At 48.9% G+C, this 21,655-nt stretch overlaps 1 protein-coding gene across 1 annotated transcript in view; it reads right to left on the bottom strand.

Moving 5' to 3' along the window:
* The window catches only part of EXTL3 (exostosin like glycosyltransferase 3), an 89,265-nt gene that overhangs the window by 52,371 nt on the left and 15,239 nt on the right, over nucleotides 1-21,655 (bottom strand). The window contains exon 2 of the mRNA XM_066594869.1: nucleotides 4,284-6,849. Coding sequence (XP_066450966.1) covers nucleotides 4,284-6,431 — 2,148 coding nt within the window. The 5' untranslated portion in view covers nucleotides 6,432-6,849. The remainder of the gene's footprint in view (nucleotides 1-4,283; nucleotides 6,850-21,655) is intronic.

Raw genomic sequence — 21,655 nt, 5'->3', positions numbered from 1 at the left:
TAACAGCACAGTGGGGGCAGCGCAAGCAGAAAAATAAAAATATTTAAACTGAATAATTGCAGAAATCCAATAAAACACAATAAACACATTAAAGACAATGGAATAAAGAAGCCTATACAGTGTAAAGTAGTGTGTGATCGTTCATCAATGTTTCATTGGCAGGGGGTCTTGCCGATCGACTGATCGCTGAGCTGAACAAAGCGGAAGAAAGCACAAAGTGTTGACTACACTGCAGTGGCCCAGGATGGTATTGCAGGCACAGATCCATTTCACTTGAAGCAAACTGTGTCTGCAATACCATCCCTGATCACTGTAGTGTGTACAGCGCTGTGTTTTTCCTGGCAATAGAAGAGGCCCTATACACCAGGGCGCCAATCCAGCGATCAGCGGAGGTCTTGGCCGGCAGATCCCCTGACAATCAACTGCTGATGACCTGACCGCAAGGATAGGTTATCATTGGTTCAGTCCTGGAAAATCCCATTAAGGATAATTCGTCACCATAACAGCCATATAGAAACAGTACAATGCCCTAATAGTCATACTACTGGGTACAGCAATGCCCTCTATACAGCCCCAATGCTGTGATGCCAAATGGGGGACTAAAGCAATCCCCTTGTGGTTTCTGTTTAGTGAAGTGGTAGATCCCGTGAACCTCTTGGTTGCTCTGAACTAAGGGCCCAACCCACCAAGTTCAGCCAAGTACTGAATGAATAGACATCAGCGGGAGGGTGTAGAAGGATCGAGCATGTTGAATTTCAACATGCCCACTCCTTTGCTTCCATGGAACATAAGCTGCTAAAAACAGGTGTACGATTCAGCAGCTATAGAAGCCTTAGGTATACATTTAGGGCTATGGATAGAGTTAGTAGCTCTCATGTCATACTAAAATCACGGTGACCACGACTGATAAAATGATCGTGACCAGAACGTAGGCTTCACCGACAATCTGATGCCAACTCAACCCGACTGCCCCTTTTACATCTCTTACAGTAACCAAAGAAGTTGGCTTTCCTGTAAGATAAGCAGCATAAGTGGAGACTGGCCTCAAATACCGTATCTATGCCTGGAGGACCCAGCCTGTTATGTATTACAATTGACAGCCTATGAGAACTATGCAGTGCTTAAACTTTCCTGCGGGGGCACTGTGGAGAGATTGAATTCATGCAGCTCGAATCCCTCTTTACAGGTGATCACTTGAGATCTCCGTGTAGCAGGACTGTCTGCGAGATTATCAATGGAAGTGTCTAATAAAAATGAATCGTTTAAAGCGGAGACCCTCATAGATACAGAAGGCAGCTCTCCTACGCCCTCCAATTACAAGAACACTGTACATGGACTGATTCAAGCTAGACAGCTAAAGCAAACCATACACAAAAGGCAATGTTCAGACTGTGTACACCAAATGCTTCTATAGGGCGGTATTGAACTGTTCCATGTGAAAAGAACGTTCCTTTGGCTTAGACCCCACCGGCATAGAACAGCATACCGAGTATTGTATGAAATAGCCGACTGTGTTGGGAAAACCAATGGAGACATCTGAAAAGACATTCCTTGGAGGATTACTCCTGCCCCTTGTACTCTGCCCCTCCAGTGGCATCCTTTGTTCCGGGGATGTGAATGGCACCAGGTGTAGGTTCAGTGCATGGAAAAGGGTCTCATAAAATATTAAATTACAACAACCATCCCCAATAACTACAACTATTTCCTTCCCTTTCAGCAACAGATCACGCTTACAAAGCAACCTATAGGAAGACCTATAGAAGTCGCACTAATCCAGTAATTTACCGCAACTCTCAGGCAACATCGTGGAGCACCAGCCAAAACTCCATCTTTCTTCTCTAATCTGTCCTCAGTGGGTTGTAATTAATCATAAAGAGTCATCTAATGAGCTAGTCGGAGAAGGAGCTTATTTACCGGATATGGTACACTACCATAGAGTCTAACCATAGTCCGAGAACTTTCTACACAGGGCAAACACTCCATTAAAGTTTGTCAACCAATACAGTTGTCACCCATTTTTCATAACCTACTTAAAGGGATTCTCCAAGACGGTATAAATACAGTTTGATGAACTTATGAGATGTATTGAGTGGGTTATGAGTGGGGTTTCAGCTTCTCATTAGGGTCAATAAGCAATCCCTAAAGACGGATCTCAGGAACTAAATTCCTACCGGCAATATGTGGAGCATAATATATGAAGAACCCTTTAAAAGCGCTGTCCTAAGATTTATAGGGGTCTTTCGGGGCATATAAATTCCAAAGAAGGTGGAGACACAATCCATTGTTGTGTTACTTCCAAAGAAGGGGCTCTATCTTACCAAAATACTCTAATTAGTCTGCCCGGTACCTATAAAACCGCTCTTGAGATCACCTGGTGCCACCGCCATGCTTTGTGGTTGTTTACATCCCTTACTTCCATCATCACTTCCGCTTGAGTTCTACTACAAGTTCCCAACTACACGGCGCTGGCATCTGGCCGTTAGACTCACCCGCCCTCTCATAAACGCGTTTTAGGAGCGAGTGTTCACAGTTGCGGTTCTAGATGATGTTAGTGCGCATGCATGTGCCTGGCCTGTCCATCTAATCCATGTTCGGGATGGATGTCAGAAGAGGTGGATAGAACTGGAAGCTCCACCACTGACTGCCAACAGAAATGTCAGTGGAAGCCAAGAAACTCCGTGGGATCCATATCACATGACGGACCCTCGGAAAAGGTGAAAAAAGTTGGAACATCATGAGAACTGAGGTCCAGTCTCGTCTCTCCTACCTATAAGAATGGATCACCGATTGGGCAGGTCTTCTACCGCTCCATGCAGCTCTCTAGGACTGCCAAAGAGAAGCCATACAGTGCTCGGGAATCCCTAACAGTCCCACCGATGAATGGAGCAAGATTGTGCATGCTCTCCATTCATACGGGGGAACCGCCAAGAATCGAAAATCTTGAATATTGGGAAAAACTGACTCAAGAGAAAACTTGCCAAGTTGTGTAGCGGCTCTGTAGGAGCGGACATGGTGGCAACATTAGTTGTCACTCAGCTTAACGCCCTTTATGTTTAGTCCCTACATAAGCAGTACAGTGACCAAGTGCTTTGTCACCCATGCATGCAGTTCAGTCATCGTGTGCTTGGCTCCCTGTATCCTGGCATCCTCATCCGTGCCCATACTGGAAAGATGCCCTTATGCTTGGCAGTGGCAAGGAAGTAAAAACCATGACATAGCATTGCATAAGCTTCAGAAGAGATAACACAGAGGGTGGGTATATAGACCCTCTCAGCCGACACAGCAGGACCCGCAGCTCACTGAAGTTGTAGGCCGGGGTTTCAAGTCAAGTCACTAGCACTTTTATTACTAAGAAGCCTTGACGGCTTCCAGGGAATAGGCTACAATAGAAGACGGTCATATCTGTGACGAGGAGGAGATTAGTCATGAATCTTATTTCTTTTCATAGATAAAACCTTCTAGATGGCGCTATAACTTGTAGTTGTTAGGAATGGTGCAACGAAGGGGGCACAAACCATTATTTTCTGTTTTCACAGTGAAGCTTAAAGAGGCTGTAGAAGACTAGAAAACATGGCTGCTTCCTTCCAGAAAGAGCGCCACTCTTATGCATAGTCAGCGACTGACACTTACTTTCAATGAGGACGAGATGTGACACCAGACACAGCCCGCTTAACAAAAGTGGCGCCGGTTCTTGGAAGAAAGCAGCCATTTTTTTTTGTAGTTTTATACAACCACTGCTCTGTAATGGTGTTGCCAGCACTTTACTATTGATGATCCTTTCTCAGGATAGGTCGATAGCTGATCGGCAGGGATCTGCCACCAGGCATCTCTTCTGAATATTTGATTCCCGGGATGAAGAGTTCTGATATGTTGCCGGAAACACACAGCTCCGCACACACTGTAGTGGTGTCAGATGGTATTGCAGGCACTTCCCAGGAACTATGCATGCAACGCCACTGCCATTTGTACAGACTTTGTGCGTTTCTGACAACACAATGGCTCGGTACATACACCAGTCTAGTGATCAGCGGGGTCTCGGGAGGCAGATCACTGCCGGTGAACTATTAAGTAATCTTGAGGATAGGTTATTAATTGCTCAATCTTAGAAAACCCCTTTGAAGAGAATCGGTCACTCAGATGGACCTATAGAAATAAGACAATCCATATGATACTCCAATAGAGGAATACTACTGGGTACAATCACGCCCATTAAATAGCCCCACCTCTGAGGTGCCAAAAAAAAAAAAAGGATATTTGTAAGACAATAAGAGAGGTCCACTTACCACTATGGGAACACCAATATCAGGCCAAAGAAGGTCCTCAGATGGTAACTTAGGGGAGTTCCACACCACCACAACTTTATTTAAGTAAGGAAGTCCATTCAACCTTTCCAAAGAGTTCATTAATACTTCCTCACGTTCGTAAGTCAACATGACCACTGTGAACTGCTCCCTCGGGACATTCCCACCAAGGGCAGCCTGAAACTCTTTTCCCGAACCACCAGCCCCACCACCAATTGGTCTAAACCCCGTTCCAGATCCTAAGAACTTTGCTTCAGAGGGCAAGACGGGATCGAAAGGTGTATGAGGAAATAAGTGAAAAGGACCCGGGGCGGAGTTCCAGTTCCGGTAAATGTCTGTCGCGGTCAGTGTGAAGTTCCTCAGGTATTTAGGGGAAGCATAAGGCGGTTCTGTCTCTACTGGACCTAGATCCAGGTCTCCGTTATCTGCCATGTTAGGGTCAGTACCGGCAGCTTTACCGGAACGATGAGGGATTTCCACAGCCGGTTCCTCTCTAATTGGGGCGGCTGGAATTTGAATACGAGTTCTTATCGTTGCTAAAATAGTATTAAAAACTGTATCAGATGTAGAAAAGTAGGTTTCCCACAAGAATCGTCCTTGCCTCCTCATGGCTAGGAGGTCGTTATCAGATATGCTCCTCAAAAGAAAATGCACTTCTGTAATGCGGGGTTTTGGTATGATTAACACTGCCTCGTTCCATCGGATCATGTCGTGGTAGGGTAGGTGGATTTGCTCCCCAAGGATGACGGGAATGGCACCCGCCTCGAGAGCTTCAAAAAGCCGCATGGCACTGCCGGCAGATATGACCAGCTGGGAATCTCCAGGGGTTATGATCAGTGCAAATGTGGATTGCTTCAGTAGCTCTATCCGGTCTTCCCTACCGCCACACAGAGCCCACTCAGTGGGCAGACTTGCCTTAGGTTGGTTCTTACATGTAAACTCAACCATAACAAAATCTAACTTACTGTCCTGGACAGCTTTAAGAGTGGTGATGATACGGTCATCGTAGTCCGCTGGGGCATTGCCTTCCATTTCTTCCTCGAACGACCGGGCTTCCTGCAAACTGGAACGCAAAGATTCGATTTTCTCTCCTTGGAAACTGAATAGGTACTTCCTTTTGACGGGAACCTGTGCTGGGATTTCTAAGAAGTTTGGTTCGGACATTGCATGGACTAATGGCGACACCACTATGTCAAAGCCAGGTCGGTACTGGGAATCGTAGAACGTAGACTGAGCTATCATGGCCCGGCCAGTGCTCACGTTATAGAGATAGTTCTGGGTTTCTGATTTTCGGGACAAATTGATTATTAGATGGTTGTGGCCATCAGTCCTCCAATATGGCAAAGAGTGCAACTGTTGCTCCAGTTCAGTAGGTTTTGGCATCAAGGTTTCCTGCATTTCCCCCAATAAAACTACATATATACAAGCAATATTTGCGTTTTCAGTCACGTAGACGTTAGTTCTGACACTTGCCTCCAAGGCTTGTTTGATTAAAGGGTCTATCAAGTTGCCAAAAGGGTACTGATCACTGTTGTACACGAACACGGGGAACCCAGAGGTCAACGGACACCTCGAGTAGTCAAAACAATTATGAAGCCGGCAGTTCCTTTTGGACTTTGGCAATGGTACGTTGACATCGTCTTTATCTGGCAGTAGCCGGATTGGCAATGAAAGCTTTGGCTGGTTTTGTGCCATCAGTTCCTTATATGAATGTTCTGTCTGACTGATGACGTTCTTGAGTTGTAGAAGGTCCTGCTTTGCATTCTCTATGCTTTTTTTACACGCTTCGATCTTTAGGTTCAACTTTGCGATCTCGCTGTTGAGTTCTTGACGCTTGGCTTCCAACTGAAGGAGTTCTTCGCTGACGGACTCTCGTATCCGACAAAGGTCCTGAACGTGCTTCACCTCACAGAGCTCGTTGCCCGTCCGCGGGACGAAGATCGGCTTCCCTGCGTTGTTTGCGTCATCGATGGTGGTGAGGTAATAGTGGGCGATCAGAGGGAAGAAAACCAAGATGATAAACAACGTGAAGCTCAGCCATGAGAGTCTAATCCGACTAGACCAACGGAGCATCCATGGTTGACCTCCATTCCCCAATCCCCCATTACGCAGCATGGTGTACCCACTCATGAGTTCAAGAGTGACACCGACCAATCACGTCGGGTCAGTAGCCATGCCAACCAAATTTTGGACTGGTGAACCGTAAAGAAGAATTACTCTGTTTGAGTAAATACGAGCCAATAAAATGGAAATTTCATTTTCCAGGGCGTAATATTAAAACCAACACAACACTCGTAAATAACCGGCTCAATCATCCAAGGTCTCTGCAATTCAGCTTTATCCAAGATGTAAGAAACCTATTATTGTGAGGTTCTGCGGGGGCGGTGAGGAGCCCGTCTGTACCGAACAGACATTCTCTGTTGTACTTGACATGATAATGGATTGGTTAACTGAATAGGTGCTTCAGATACATGGCGGAAGAAAAAAAGGCAATTTTCCAGATATATCGCAATCACTAGACTCTTCAATAACCGACGATGCTTCAAGCCTGAAAGAAGAAAGGAAAGCAAATCAACAAAATGGACTTCAAATATTAAAGTAAACATTACTCTGTGCCCTTTGTGCTGCCGTGACATGTTTATTAGGAACTGAATGCAATAAAGCGTAAAAAAGCAAGAGTACATGTGTTAACACTCAAACCATTGCTCAAGAATGGAAGTCATTAAAGCTCCTATCCCTTAAAGGGGAACTCCATTAACCCTGAAACGGCTTCCTAAATGGGTTTTCCAACTATAATTTTTAATACTCGCCTCTCCGCAGCCCCCTGAAGGGCTGTGGCAAAGATCCCGGTATGTACATCTGATGGAAGTCAGGTGACATCTGCAACCAGAGGCCACAGCATCACCGACCATTCTCCTCACAACTAGGGCGCCATGATCTCCGGAATTAAGGATGGTGATGCTGTGGCCTCCGATTGGCTCCAATTGTTACCTGACTTTTGCCGACGTACATACCGGGATCGTTGTTGATGCCGCTCAGATGTTTCCCAGCGGGCTACAGAGAAGTATTACTTAATGCAACGCACGGAAATTATATTGAGAAAACCGCTGGAAAAAACACATCTGGAACTCAGACGAATTAGCCATTTCAATGTGTGCGTCTTTGTTTGAGGCGCGTAAACCGCAGCAAATACGCTTATGCTAGTGTGAAGCTGGCCTAACAGAAGTTATGCAGCGACTGCAAACCAACGCAATAACCTTACAGCATGTATGGTCAGCGAACTCCTCCCAGCACAGAAGATGAAAGATCGGAGCGAGGTCTCAGTAATGCCTACTATGCTCTGTTCACATCTCTGTTCAGAGCCAGTGTGAGATGCCGGACGAAAACGTTGTGCATGTAGGAATTTTGCTATCCGGTAAAAATGCCGACAACTGCAGGAACCAAACGGACCCCGTTATAGTCAATGGGTCTACTCGGCACAGTTTGGTTCTGTTATGAGACGGATCTGATCATCCAGGGGATTCTGTTTACCTGCTGCCATAACGGAATGAAGATGTGAATAGCGCCTTAGTCTTCGTACAGAATACTGCCAAGAGTGACTATAAAAGAAGTCAGGCGACTATACAGTGTGCGTGCGATAACTAAAGTCCGCTCAGTCTGTCTGGACGCCTTATTGCGTACAGCTGCCAGACGGGTAATTACCCACTCAGGACTCCCTCTATTACCATAACAGTCGTATCAAACGAGAGCGTTCTGCTCTGAAAACAAGCAATGCCCATTAAAACTGCTGGACGGTGAACAACGTGCGGAGGCGTCCCACACCGGTCAGTCACCGGCAGGTCACAGATAGCCTTATTGGCACAGCAGAGTGAAAGATCTCAGCGCGTCCTATTGTTGGACAATTGCGCTGTGAGAATCGCTCAGTATTTCCTATGGGAGGCAAAAAGAAATAAAGTATGGCGCTGTCACGTCAATGCGATTTGCACACAAGTGTGATGCGGTTTGCACACAAGTGTGATGCGGTTTGCACACAAGTGTGATGCGGTTTGCACACAAGTGTGATGCGGTTTGCACACAAGTGTGATGCGGTTTTTCTATTTGAACTACTACTGAAAACTACATCAACGGAGATGCAATTGCAGATTTACAAGCGTGAAGCTGCTCCGATCTTCTTGGAGCGATATCGCACTCACCTACATAAATACGGGCGACAAAGTTGTGCGAGGTCTGTCCGACGCAGTATGGACAGGACACAAACGAGTGCGGAACCCATTACTTCCAGTGGGTTTCTGCACATGTAGGAGTTTTTTTTTTTCTTAAACCAAGAATCCGAGAAAGAAACATTGTAACACGTCTTATTGTTGGGGAACCTTCTTCAAGAAATGCCCGGGTGCATGAAAAAAAAAAATAAAAACATCACATCGCACTCGTACGCCATGCGAGTACGCGGCGTGTATTACTATAATGCATCTTTTTTATAGCCTTCTCTATAGACTCCCATTGAACACCCTAGATCCCCTCCAATTCACCGACTGCCTGACTAATCAACCTCTTCCAATGTTACTCCTGACTCTTCCTTCACTGGCTACCGTTTGTAGCCAAAAAATCCAGTTATCATGACATTATCAATCAGATGCAAGGCTGCCCATAACCTGTCCTCTCCATACATCCTTAACCTAATCTCCCGATACCTCACCAAACGTAATCTCTGGTCCTTACAAGGCCTCCTTCTTTCCTCTCCTCACATAATTGGCTCAGGGATTTCTCCCGTGCTTCACCCATACTCTGGAATTCACTACCCCAAATGATCAGACTCTCCCCAAGCTTCAAAGTACTTGAAAACCTACCTCTCCAGATACCTACAGTAACCCTAATGCCACCAATGTGTATTAGGAGCGTCTTAACTATTCACCGACAAATGAGGTCATGAAAAAGAAGGATCGGACGCATTGAGTTTCAGCACCCCATCCTTTTGTAGCTTACCTCCCCTCTCCCCATGCAGAATACATGAGCACTCAGTCATGTATATGGGGAGTTGGAGACAATAGCTTGGCGTCCCTCAGCTATTGAAGGTGTGCTGCATCCTACCCAGCGCCTCTCCTGAACCGTACATTTTACTACGTAGGAGCGTCGATCGTAGAGGTGTCTGCCCGACGTGGACTATAACTCTACAATTATGTCTTCTCTATCATACAACAGTCTAGACAGCTTTCCACAAAACCAAGTCATAAGAATTACAATCACTCCATAAAGACAAACTAGTAAATTGCATGGCAAGGGAATAAAGGCAACGCAACCACTTTACTACCAAGTGCTTCTGTTAACCCCTTCACACCCCAGCAGGTATACACGTACGTTCCGAGTACGCAGGGATCGTACGGAGCCAAGCCCTCTCCAGACACGGTCAACGGTCAAGACCCGGCCACAACAGCCACGATCAACGTTCACACCAATCATGGCTGTTAACTGGTTAAATGTTGCTTTTAATTCTAACAGTGGCTTCTAAATCCACCGATGTGGCATTTGGGGTCTCGAACGGACACCGCATGATGAAACCACAAGGTGCCATCCGGGTTTCACAGCAGCTCGGAGACCTTCTGAATGTCCCCTTGGCTGCTACCCGGTTTCCCTGAAAATAAGACATCCCCTGAAAAGAAGACATAGCATGATTTTCCTGAATTTTTGAGGATGCCAAATGATTCAGGCTTTGAGGATGCTTGAAATATAAGCCCTACTCCAAAATTAAGCCCTGGTAACAGTTAATTTAAAAAAAAGTCAATTTAAATAGGGTCCAGGCAGCTATGCATGTAAAAAAGTTAAACCTTTTTGAACAAAAATTAATATAAGACACTGTCTTATTTTCGGGGGAAACACGGTATATGTTGCTGCCTGTTAAGACAAGCCTGCAGCACTTCTTAATATAATTCTGGTAAAAATAGGATATACCGCAATACTGATTTATTGCAGTATATGACATAAGCGGTCAAATGATCGCAAGTTCAAGACCCCTTGAAATCAAAGTTGTTTTGTTTTTTTTGTTTTTTTTAAAGTACAGCAAAAATTTAAAAAAAGTGAGAATATAAAAACAAAAATTAAAAAATTGCTGCACGATAAAGGGTCAGCTACACATTTCCCCTGCAGCGGCCACAAGCTACCATGCGCGCCGCTCATAGAGGTGGATTCCGAGAAGGGGGACGCTCTTCTGCACTAAATAGGGGATATGAAAGGGGGTTGTGCTCTTCACGCATTTGGGAGACTGCCATTAACACAGCTTTATCTTGGGGGTGCAGCTACACCCGCTGGGGCATCCTCAGCAATGCCAATTTTAAAAGGGGACGGTCGTAGGGTCAGATCTTGCTTTAGAGAATTAACACTTTACATCCTGAGCTAGAGATATGATATAGGCCCCTTCCCTACAGTCGGTGCAGGGATTGTGAGAAAAAAATATAATTGGGGTAAGATTTTTAATTTTTCCTATTAAAAATAAATGTAATGAAAAATGCGTGAAAAAAAATAAAAAACCCTCTCGCAAATCGCTACAAACTCGCAGTGAACATCGCAATTTTACGAGCGCGATATTGTAGTTTCTCGGACGGATATCGTACTCGCCCGTGTGAATACACCCTTACCACGGCACAGGGATAAGCAGAGCGAGTGAAGGCAGCCATGGGCAGGGAAGAAGAAGCAGCGCCGGGACTCTGCTGCTCTCCAAGGACTGAACAAGGACATCCGCAGCCGATAGCCCCAGGGAATGAATGCCGAGGTGCGGGCTCAGCTGTGCGACAACAAAGATGTAAGACTGAATACAGACACCGAGTGCAAACCCAACACATCATACACAGGGGCCCGCAGTCATCAGGCCCGCTGCGTGAGAGTAACCCGGACCTTCTCGTCTATCACAACCAATCACAGTGCAGCTCTCATTACATTCACTGCCCTGGGAAAATGAAAGCTGTTCTGTGATTGGCTGCTTCGGAAAACAATAAGGCCCATTTAGACAACGATTATTGCTCAAAAGCCATCTTTTAAGTGATAATAGAATCTAAACGTGCTGCGGTCGTGCGCCGTTCATGCACTATTCGTTCACCCCCGATTTCCAGCAAGATAGAAATCAGCGATGACTGTTATCAGCGCTGCACGCTGATTTTCTCAGGAGGCGGCACTGATGGCATTCTTTCAGCTGGAACTTCTCAGCAGGATGGATACCAGCTGAAAGCTCTGAGAACAAAGCAGCTGTTTGCATATACAAAACAGCTGCTATTCTTTGAGTTATCAGCGGTGTCCCCCAGCGCCGCGGCTTACCCCTGTTCTTGACTGACATGCAAACTGATTGCCTGTCTTTGCTGTAATCCCACAGAGGCGCCGCAGCAAAACCTGCCCGCGCACCTTCACAACCGTAGCTGTAATCCCGCATGGGTGCCATAGCGAACCCTGCCCGCACCCATCAGCTCCGCTTTACTACCGTAGCTGTAATCCCGCATGGGTGCCATAGCGAACCCTGCCCGCACCCATCAGCTCCGCTTTACTACCGTAGCTGTAATTCCGCATGGGCGCCATAGCGAACCCTGCCCGCGCCCCTCAGCTCCCCTTTACTACCGTAGCTGTAATCCCGCATGGGCTCCATAGCGAACCCTTCCCGCTCCCCTCAGCTCTCCTTCACTACCGTAGCTGTAATCCCGCATGGGCGCCATAGCAAACCTTTCCTGCACACCTCAGCGCTCCCGACTAGCTGAGGCTTCAGTGGCATACTGTGCATGCGCCTTGAGGCTCATTATTCCCACTGCATCCGATGACTTCAGATGACTGCGGGAGTAACGATCCTCAGAGTGCACGTGTCATACGCCGCTGAAGTCTCAGCAAGTAAGGAAGAGCTGAGGGGCACAGGTGAGATTACAGAGAAATCAGTATGCATGTCAATCAATACCAGGGAATGGCTGGCGCGGCACTGAGGGCAATATCTGACTCTCCAACTCATTTTAATACAGCACAGAGTAAACTTCCAAAGCAGATTGTAAAGAGTATTGGGGCACGGATTACAAAATTAATTAGTGCTGAAGAAATCTCATTAGTGGCGCTGTTAAAGGTTTGCCTTAAGGCCCATTTACACGCAAAGATAATCTTTCAAACGATTGAAAGATTGACAGTTCTAGTGATCATTTTGCATAAAGTACTAATGGGCACTAATGCCTATTAGCACTTTATCAGCTTCATTTGAATGTAAATGAGCCGCCAGCAGCTGTTTGCGAATCCCAGCATGTGGTCTGGACTTTGCACTCCGCTGCATTGTATTCGCATGGGCTGCCAGCTGAATACAATGTAATCCACCGCTCCCGTAAAGAACACAGTGTGAGGTCCCTGATATCCCTCTCCGGCTGAACGCTGGATTTTATGCTCACCTATAAATCATCGTTCAACGCTTGAACGGATTTTGAGCGATAATTGTTGCGTGTGAATGGGACTTTAGATTGCATTGTAAAAAACTGATAGACAGGTTCCCTTTAAAGGGGTCCTAAACCTTTTCAAACTTAAGGACGTGATGATTTTTTGGGGAATTTTCAGCTCCACTTTCTAAAAGTGCTAACTTTTTTGAAAAAAAAAAACCATTTCTGTCAACATAGCCATACGAGGGCTTGTTTGTGGCCGTGTGAGCGGTTCCCATGTCAGAACCGGAAAAAGGAATCCCCGACTGGAGCTGTGAACGGAGCCTAAATAGATTAGGGGCAGCCAGAGGCTTACTGACAGGTGGTGGAGGGCCCTTCAGCTGCAGCTCTGGAACCTACAACCCGCCTCAAGCTGTCCGTGCAGCCCAAGCGTGATGTGAAGACGCCGACGGCTGAAGAAGGACCTAACACCACCAATCCCTGCAAGCTGTGGCAGACAGGAGATGGGCCATCTTACTGGACGGTCCCCCCTGTGGCCCGCCGCCATCCCGTCCCATGCTGGAGAGGAAGGCCCATCCATTCTTACATGACGAGTCCCTCCTGCCCCAGTGGCATCACGCTGGCCTAAATAATTTAACCCTTTCCCACCTCATAACGTATCCAATAGTATGCCCTTGCGAACAGCCATATTATAATACGTTCTAGCGATGGCGTGGGCACTGCAACAAACGGCCAAGACTGGAGATAAGTCTGACCAAAGCAGTTTAACCTCTCGGACGCTGTGGTCAATAACTTTGGGTAAAAAAGGGGCGAATAGAAAAAAAAATACAGCGCCACCATTTTCAGTGGACTGTATGTGATATTGCACCTCGACCTTCTGCATTTGCATGCTGCAATACCAGACAAAGCCAGTGGACAGGAGCGGCGCCGATACTAGAAAGATGGAAAAAAAAGTGGACAACTCTGCGCACCCTTGTGCTTTAGTTTACTTTGGCTGGCTGTATGGTCACTCTTGGCGCTGGCAGCCATGATAACGTCACGCGAGCTTCTCGCTGGGGGGGTGTAACTGTTACTGGACGCAAGGACGGTTTATAAGGTCACCACATCAGGGCAGTTACCCCCGTCACTGGGTATAGACCAGGATCACAGGAGTATTGTCAGAGCCTCCGGGCATTAATGTGCCTGTAGTCTTACACCTTCCGCAGTCCCTGCCATGTAAGATAAGAGGCTGGCGCTCATCCGTCTTCTCCGCTCTGCGCAGTACGAAGTGTTACAAGTCTTATTTTACCGCACGACGCATCATGAATCCTGGCTGTCACCTCCGCCGTCACCGCCGCTGCCATCTCTTTTACTGCCCCAATGAATCGGCAATGCAAAAGAAGCAACTCTACAAAAAGTCTTCATTAAAAATGTTCTATCATGTTCTGTCTACAGCTACTATACAGATCTATGGGTCTCCATGGTAACCGGCCCTAAATAGTGAGACTCAGTGAAGTATACTTTGTAAAAAAAATTTAAAAAAACGGCCCCCAGAAGAAGTTGTCGTTCTGCTGTAACCCCGTCCTGCAGTTCCATCTCAGGCAGATCTGTAAATGATGGGAGTTGTGGTGATTAGATGGACGGTCTTATCATCTGAGACCCTAAAAGTGGTTCCCCCCCTTGGCCTATAAGAGGCTCCCGGTGGCTCCTTGTGTGTAGTGACCTCTTCTTCCGCTTGTAGAGCTTTTTTTTTGTTCAATATATTTTTATTGGTTTCACAAAATAAGCAAGACAGAGAAAAAATTGTTTATGATGTCTCAGTTTGCTATTAGATCCATTTAACAATATGACTTAATAAATCTTAACTGGAAAAGTGCACTACTTGCTTGTGAAATTTTGTGCGATAAACAAACAGGGGAGGGGGGTAAGTTGGGAGTGAGTAAAGGGGGGTTGGTGAGGAAGGGGGGGGGGGGGGGGGGGGGTCGGTTGGGGACTCCAGGATGGTTGTTTCTGGCTATGGGTATAGTTTGGTCGGGCTACACACAAACCCCTGACTGTAGCCAATCAGCGAATAAGGGTGTGTTCCGGATGTCTATCCATGCTGCCCATGTGTGGTAGAATTTATCGTGACCCGACGGGTCGTCCGAGAGCCTCAGTCTCTCCATGCGTTCTATTTCGTCCATCGCCCCCACCCAGGCGCTTCTAGGTATTTCTATTCCTTGCTTCCAAAATCTGGGAATCGATTGTCTCGTGGCCATAATGAAGAACTTCAGTAGACCTTTTTTGAGGGAAGGGGCGCCTTCCGGCGTGATGGACAACAGTGCCAACTCGGGTGTCAGGGACAGAGATTCCCTGCTCACCTTCTCGTATAGGCGCTTCACATCCTGCCATATGGGAGTGACCATGGGACATCCCCACCATATGTGGAGCATTGAGCCCACGTCCGCCCTGCAGCGCCAACAGGTGTTCGGGGTCGCTGGAAAGAGGGTGTGCAGCCTCTCCGGGGTCATATACCACCGTGAAAGAATTTTAAAGTTCAGTTCCTGTAGTTTGCTGGCTATGGACATCTTATGTGTGAATTGGAACGCCTTGTTCCAGAGCTCCCCGGGAAATGACCTACCCAAGGCTTCCTCCCATGCGCCCAGCCACCTGGGGAGATGACTGTCAAGCTTTTCCTTTAGTAGTTGGTCGTATAGCAGTGAGACCGTATGTCTGGGTATTTCCGAGGCACAGCATAGTCTCTCGAAGGGGGTAAGGCTCTCGCTCCAGCCCCCCTCTGGTTTAATTTTCTCCAGGTAGCTGCGTACCTGAAGGTATTGCATCCATGAGCCCGGGGGAAGCTCCCGTGTCCCCCCCAGATCCACCAGCCCCCGTATACCCCCCGAGTCCACCACGTTCCCCGCCCTGGGCTCTGTCCCCGGCGGCAGGAACCCCAAGTTATGGGAAGATATTGTTGCTATGAGCTGTGGGTTACCCACCAGTGGAGTCAGGGGTCCCGGGACCGACATCTTGCACCCCCCCCGCCACGCCCCCATGAGTGTGTTCATCAGGGCTGATGTCTCTATGTTCCCCCGGCTGACCTTACCCGGAATCCAAAACACTCCCCTCGTCTCAAAGGTGTTGTTTTCGTTTTCAATTTGTACCCAACATTTGTCTGATCTATGATGAAAAAGGTCTAGTATGAGGGTTCCTATTGCAGCTTTGTGGTATAGGCGAAAGTCTGGAAGTCCCCCACCCCCCTTCTCCTTTTGTTTAGTTAGGCTCTTATAGCTGAGTCTCTTGGATCCTCCTTTCCATATAAACTGAAGTATTTGACTGCGTACTTTATTGAAGAAGTCTTTTGGGGGGTTGCATGGTGCAGTTTGGAAAACATACAGTAACCTGGGGAGGATGTCCATCTTAATCGCACCCATTCTGCCGAACCATGACAACGGTGCTCCTACCCAGCTTTCTAGGTCCCTTTTAAGGGTCAACAATAGTGGTTTGTAGTTTAATTCGTATAGTCTGGATGGATCAGCTGGAATCAGGATCCCCAGGTATTTAAAGGAGTCCTGTTTCCAGGAAAATGGGAAGGCTGAGGTCAGGTCCTCCACGTCTCGTTGCGGAATAGAGACGTTAAGGATAACAGACTTTTGGGCATTGACCTTGTAGTTGCTAAGTTTACCGAATGTCGTAAATTCTTGTATAATGTTGGGGAGGCCAATGCGAGGGTCAGTAATGTAGACCAGAAGGTCATCCGCGAATAGTGAGATCTTGTGTTCTACCCTTCCCACCTGCACGCCCCGTATGGAGGGGTTGTTTCTTATAGCGTTGGCTAAGGTTTCCATCACTAGGATGTACAAGGTGGGGGACAGGGGGCACCCCTGCCGCGTACCATTTTTAATCACGAAAGGGGGGGACAGCCCACCATTGACCCTGACTTGTGCCAAAGGATTATGATATAGGGCCATGATCCAGGAGAGCGCCCTAGGCCCCACTCCCAACTTTGCGAGGGTCGCCTCCATGAATCTCCAGCTTATCCTGTCAAACGCTTTTTCAGCGTCGACCGATAATAGACAGAGTGGGTGTCTTTTCCTCCTTGCCCGATCAATTAGAGACAGGGTCTTGGTGGAGTTGTCCCTTGCCTCCCTCCCCGGGACGAAACCCACCTGGTCCCCGTGTATAAGTCGAGGTACTGAGGGGTTCAGTCTGTTCGCTATGATTTTGGCAAAGATTTTTAGGTCACAATTGATAAGGGAGATCGGACGGTAGCTACCGCATGCCAGGGGGTCCTTATCTGGCTTAGGTATTAAAACGATGTGTGCCCGAAGGGCCTGGGGGGGGAGCGGGCACCCCCCGGCTACCGCATTGAAGGCCTGAAGTAGTATGTCCGAGAACAGGGCTCCGCAGGTTTTAAAAAACCTTGGGGAGAACCCGTCAGGGCCTGGGCTCTTCCCATTCTTGATTCCCTTCAGGACCTGCGTAAGTTCCTCTGTCTCAAAGTCTCTTTCTAGGTCTGTGGACTCTTCCAAGGAGAGGCGTCTCGGGGTGTAGCGGTCGAGGTATTCCGTAAGTGCGGCTGCGTGTTGGGACTCCGATGTGTCCCTAGCTACGGGGATGTTGTAAAGTTTAGAGTAGTATAGGCGGAATTCCTCTGTTATTTCCCTAGGGGAATGTACTCGCCTACCCTCGGAAGAGTTGACAGCATGGATATGAGGGTGGGACGCCCTGGGGTGCAGTGCTCTGGCTAGCCATCGCCCACTTTTATCTCCATATTCATAATAGCCTGCTTTGAGTTTATCTCTCCTACACAGGGCTTTTTGATCTAAGATGTCCAGAATTTTGTGCCGGAGGTCCGATATCTCGGTTTGGAGAATGGCTGTCGGTTGGGCCTTGTTTGAGGTTTCTTTTGTATTGAGCTCCTTTATTAGTTGGGTGAGACGGGCTGCTTGTTCTCTTTTGATTCTTGCACCGTGCGATATGAATACGCCTCTCACGACGCATTTCAACGCTTCCCATTTTATCGGCGCGGCCGTGGGGTCTGAATTGTGATCTCGTTTAAAGTTTTCTATTGTTCTTTTAATGTCGTTCATACATGCAGTATCTTTAAGTAAATTGTCATTGAGACGCCATGTGGGGGCCCCCCTCCTCTCTTCCCCCGGGCCCAGGGACGCAAAAATTGGGGAGTGGTCAGACCATAGGAATACGTCTAGAGAGCATTGGGGTGCCCCATCTAGCAACCCATGTGAAATGAAGATATAGTCTATCCTGCTATACGAGTTGTGTACCATGGAATGAAAGCTGTAATCTCGCTTACCCGGGTGGAGGATGCGCCACAGGTCGATCAGGTTCAAACTCACGAGCAAGCGCTGGACTCTACGGATGGCCGCCCTCGTGAGAGCCGAACGTCCCGATGAGGAGTCCAGACGGGGGTCCATACACATATTAAAGTCTCCGCCTAAGACGATCGGGGTCCCACCCGCGAAGTCCGAGAGTTCCCGGAGAGCTCTGGAAGCAAACCCCACCTGGCCTTGGTTAGGAAAGTACATGTTAGCCAATGTGAGTATCTTATTAGAGATGGATATTTTTAGAAAGATGTATCTCCCATCCTCATCTACTTCTTGCGCCAAGATCACCGGGGCCAGTGATTTATGGAAGGCTATAGAGACTCCACAGGATTTACTCTCCGGGTGAGTGGAGTGATACCAAACGTGGTAGAATTTGTTTTTGCCGCAGTCCGGGGGACTGTTGCGGGGAAAATGTGTCTCTTGGAGCATTGCTACCATGACCTTTTTCCTGTGGAGCCTGTACAGCACCTGGTTGCGCTTGTTAGGGCCGTTAAGCCCTTTAGCGTTAAAGGAGCAAAACGTCAGACGGGTCATCGGGCCACGTAGGAAGGAGGTAGTGACAGCCAGCAAGTCTCCTGGGGTGATCCCCTTCTCTGGGGGGTGTTCTGGGTCGGGAGGACACACAAGAGGGTAAACGGGGGAGGGGAAATGGGGGTAACATATATTTGCATATACATCTTAAACTATTCAACGACTAATCAACGACTAACGTCTCTGCGGCAGTAACCTGCTGCGGTCCCTAGTGGGGAGGCGGCCGAGTCGGGTCGAGTCCTCTAGGCGCAGCTCCTCCTCCCCACGGCGACCAAAATTGGTAAACAACTATATGATGGGCATCCAAACCTTGGCACTGTATTCAGTAAGAGGAAAAGGAAGGCGGAAGGGGGCGGGAGCAGATGGGGAGAGGACAACAAAGAGGGAGAGAAGAGGAAAAGGAAGGAAAGAGAGAGAGAGAGAGAGAGAGAGAGAGAAAGAAAGAGAGAGAGAGGAGAGAAGAAAAAAAAAAAAAAAAAAAAGGGGGGGGGGGGGGATCTGATGTCCCCCTTAGGTACACCGGGAGGATCAGCAGTTTAAAGTCCCACTAGGAGGAGAGGGTCCGATATCTCGGGTTCAGGGTAAAGTGTTCACTTGGATAGAGTTCCGTTCTTGTAATTGTGGCGTGCCGGCTCCCAGGGGTTTAGCGTTCTGGTATGGGGTCTTAAGGTCGGGGTCTCCATGGGTGTTTCCTGTTTGTCTTACGTGAGGGGTGGCAAAGAATTGTGTTTTCTTTTGTGGTTTAAGTGGTTTCCAGGATAGGAAAGGACTCACTCATATCCGTCAGTCCTTCCGATTTTCAGGGGGCGGCGTCTCGTGGTGGTGGAGCTCTGCCGTTGTTATTTTGCCTCCTCCGTCCCGGTTGCACTGTTTGCCATTGGCTTCTGGGTGGGTTCAGTGTCGGGGCACTTGTTTTCTGCCATTCCGGAAGCGAGACCATTGGAAGTCTAAGAGTTGTGAGAAAACTGGAGAGGTCTCCTAGGGATCTGAAGATGGCTGTCCCGTTGCCCGCCCCGGCCACAAGTTGGAACGGATAGCCCCAGCGATACGGGATTCCCTTTTCCTTCAAGACTGCTAAGAGGGGCCGGAGTGCACGGCGCTGTTGTAGTGTTCTCCTTGAAAGGTCGGGCAGGACCAGCAGGTCTTTGTCTCTGACTCTTATCGGGCCTTTGGTTCTTATCTGGCGCAGGATCTCCTCCTTCTCCTTGTAGAAGTGGATCCTGCAAACCACATCTCGCGGCCTTTCCGGGTCTGTTGATCTGGGACCCAGGGCTCTGTGTATTCTGTCTATCTCGATTAGGGTGCCTGGGGGTCTGTTTAGTAGGTCTCCGAAGCACTTTTGTGCCCAGGTCTCGAGGTGTCTATTGTCTATCTCTTCACTTAAGCCTCTAATCCTCAGATTGTTACGTCTGTGGCGATTCTCGATGTCGTCCAGGTGGGTTGCGAGCTCTGAGATCTGGCTAGCATGTTCGCTCAAGATAGCATGGTGTTCATTCACGTGTTGAAGTAGCTGTTCTTGTGTTTCCTCTGTTTCTCTGACTCGGTTTCCCATCTGTTGGATTTCTCTTTGTATTGACTCGAGCGCCGATTTTTGTGACGAAGCAAATTGGGTGAAGAGACGGTCAAGGTCTCCCTTGGTTGGGATCGATCTAAGGTGTTCCTTCCAGTCCCAGTTATCAGAGGAAGGTTCTGTAAGATGTATCAGAGGCTCGCTTTCTGGCTGCCCGCTGGTCATTATGTTAGATCTCCTGTCTGCCTTGTGCGCACCCTTCAAGGGGTTTGTTATGTCGGCATATGTTGGGTGCTTTTCTCTATGGTCCCCGTTATGAGGTGTCCCTTCCTGTGGCGCTTCCCTGTGCTGTGGGGGTGTTCTGGAGGGCAGGGGGGTGAGGTGGGCAATATGGGCAGTGTGTGGCTGTTCCCTTCCGTTGCTGGGTCGAGTGCCTGTGTTTACTGCATTGCTATTGCCTCCCCGGGTTACAGGTGCAGGCCCGGGGGAAGCTGCCCATTCTTCGTCTCCCTCTGGGGGGAGCTCATGAGCTGTATACTGGGCCTGGGCCTGAGACTGTTTCTGTCTCTCCCCCCCTCCCCCTAGGTGCCACTCCGAGGTCCCGGGGCCCGGGCTGGACTCCGTGGGAGAGGAAGGGTCCTTCCGGCCTCCCCCCCTTGCGCCTGGTGACTCACCGGGTGTTTCCTGGCTGCCGGTGTCACTCGCTGCAGCTCTCCGCAGTGTCACGCCCCCTCCGCCCTCCACTTCCGATTCGGCGTGTTCACAAGATGGCCGCCGGGCCCGCACTTCCGGCAAGATCCTCCGGCGTCGCGGCATCGGCGATGGCGTCCTGCTGGTCCCTGTGGGTGGTAAGTCGGGTGTCTGCCGTGACGGAGAGCCGGTATGTCCCGTTGCGCTGTCGGGAGGGTCCTCGGCTGCTGCGGGTGTCTGTGGTCGCGGCGCCGCTCCGTCCGGCGCCCTCTTGTCGCTGCTCGGGTCTTCCATTCTGCCAGGCTGGGGCTTTATGGGCGTGGGGAGCTTCGGTCCGCTGGCTCTGTCTGGGGGTCCGTCCTCGCGGTCCGGCTCTGCATCTTCTGCTCGGCGTCGGCTCTCACCCCTCTCCACCGTCCGTTCTGCAGGGGGCCGTTTCCCGCCTTCACCTTCCCGCTCGCGGCGGTCACCGCTGGCGGACATGTACCGGTCCAGGGACCCGGAATCCTCTTCTTTGCTTCTCCCGAAGCTCGCACCCCTCCTTCTCCTCGCCATGGTGTGCTTCTGGGTGCTTTTTAGGTGGGTTGTATGCCTTTTTTAGGGTATTTTCAGCCGTGGGGAAGACGGAGCTAAGGTGCAGCACGACTTAACTCTCCATCGGCTAGGCCACGCCCCCCGTGATGCGCTTGTAGAGCTTTTTGAGCACTAGACGCCTCTACGACGCAGAGAAGAGATGTCACCCCGTTACCAGAGGGGGCGCATTATTGGGATGTGAGAAGCTGGATGGTCATATTGATGAATTGACCCCCACCGGCCGTTCTGACCAGGCTGTTAGGGGGTGATGGGACCAGTAGATGTAAGAGGGCACACAAGGTGACCGGGCTCAGGGCGCCCCCTACAGACCACCAGTAGAGAGGAGAGTCTGACCAGACTGTT

Source organism: Eleutherodactylus coqui, chromosome 1, assembly GCF_035609145.1.
Source record: "Eleutherodactylus coqui strain aEleCoq1 chromosome 1, aEleCoq1.hap1, whole genome shotgun sequence".
Taxonomy (NCBI): Eukaryota; Metazoa; Chordata; class Amphibia; order Anura; family Eleutherodactylidae; genus Eleutherodactylus; species Eleutherodactylus coqui.
The sequence above is the reverse complement of the archived record's forward strand: the minus strand, read 5'-3'. Positions and strand labels throughout refer to the sequence as shown.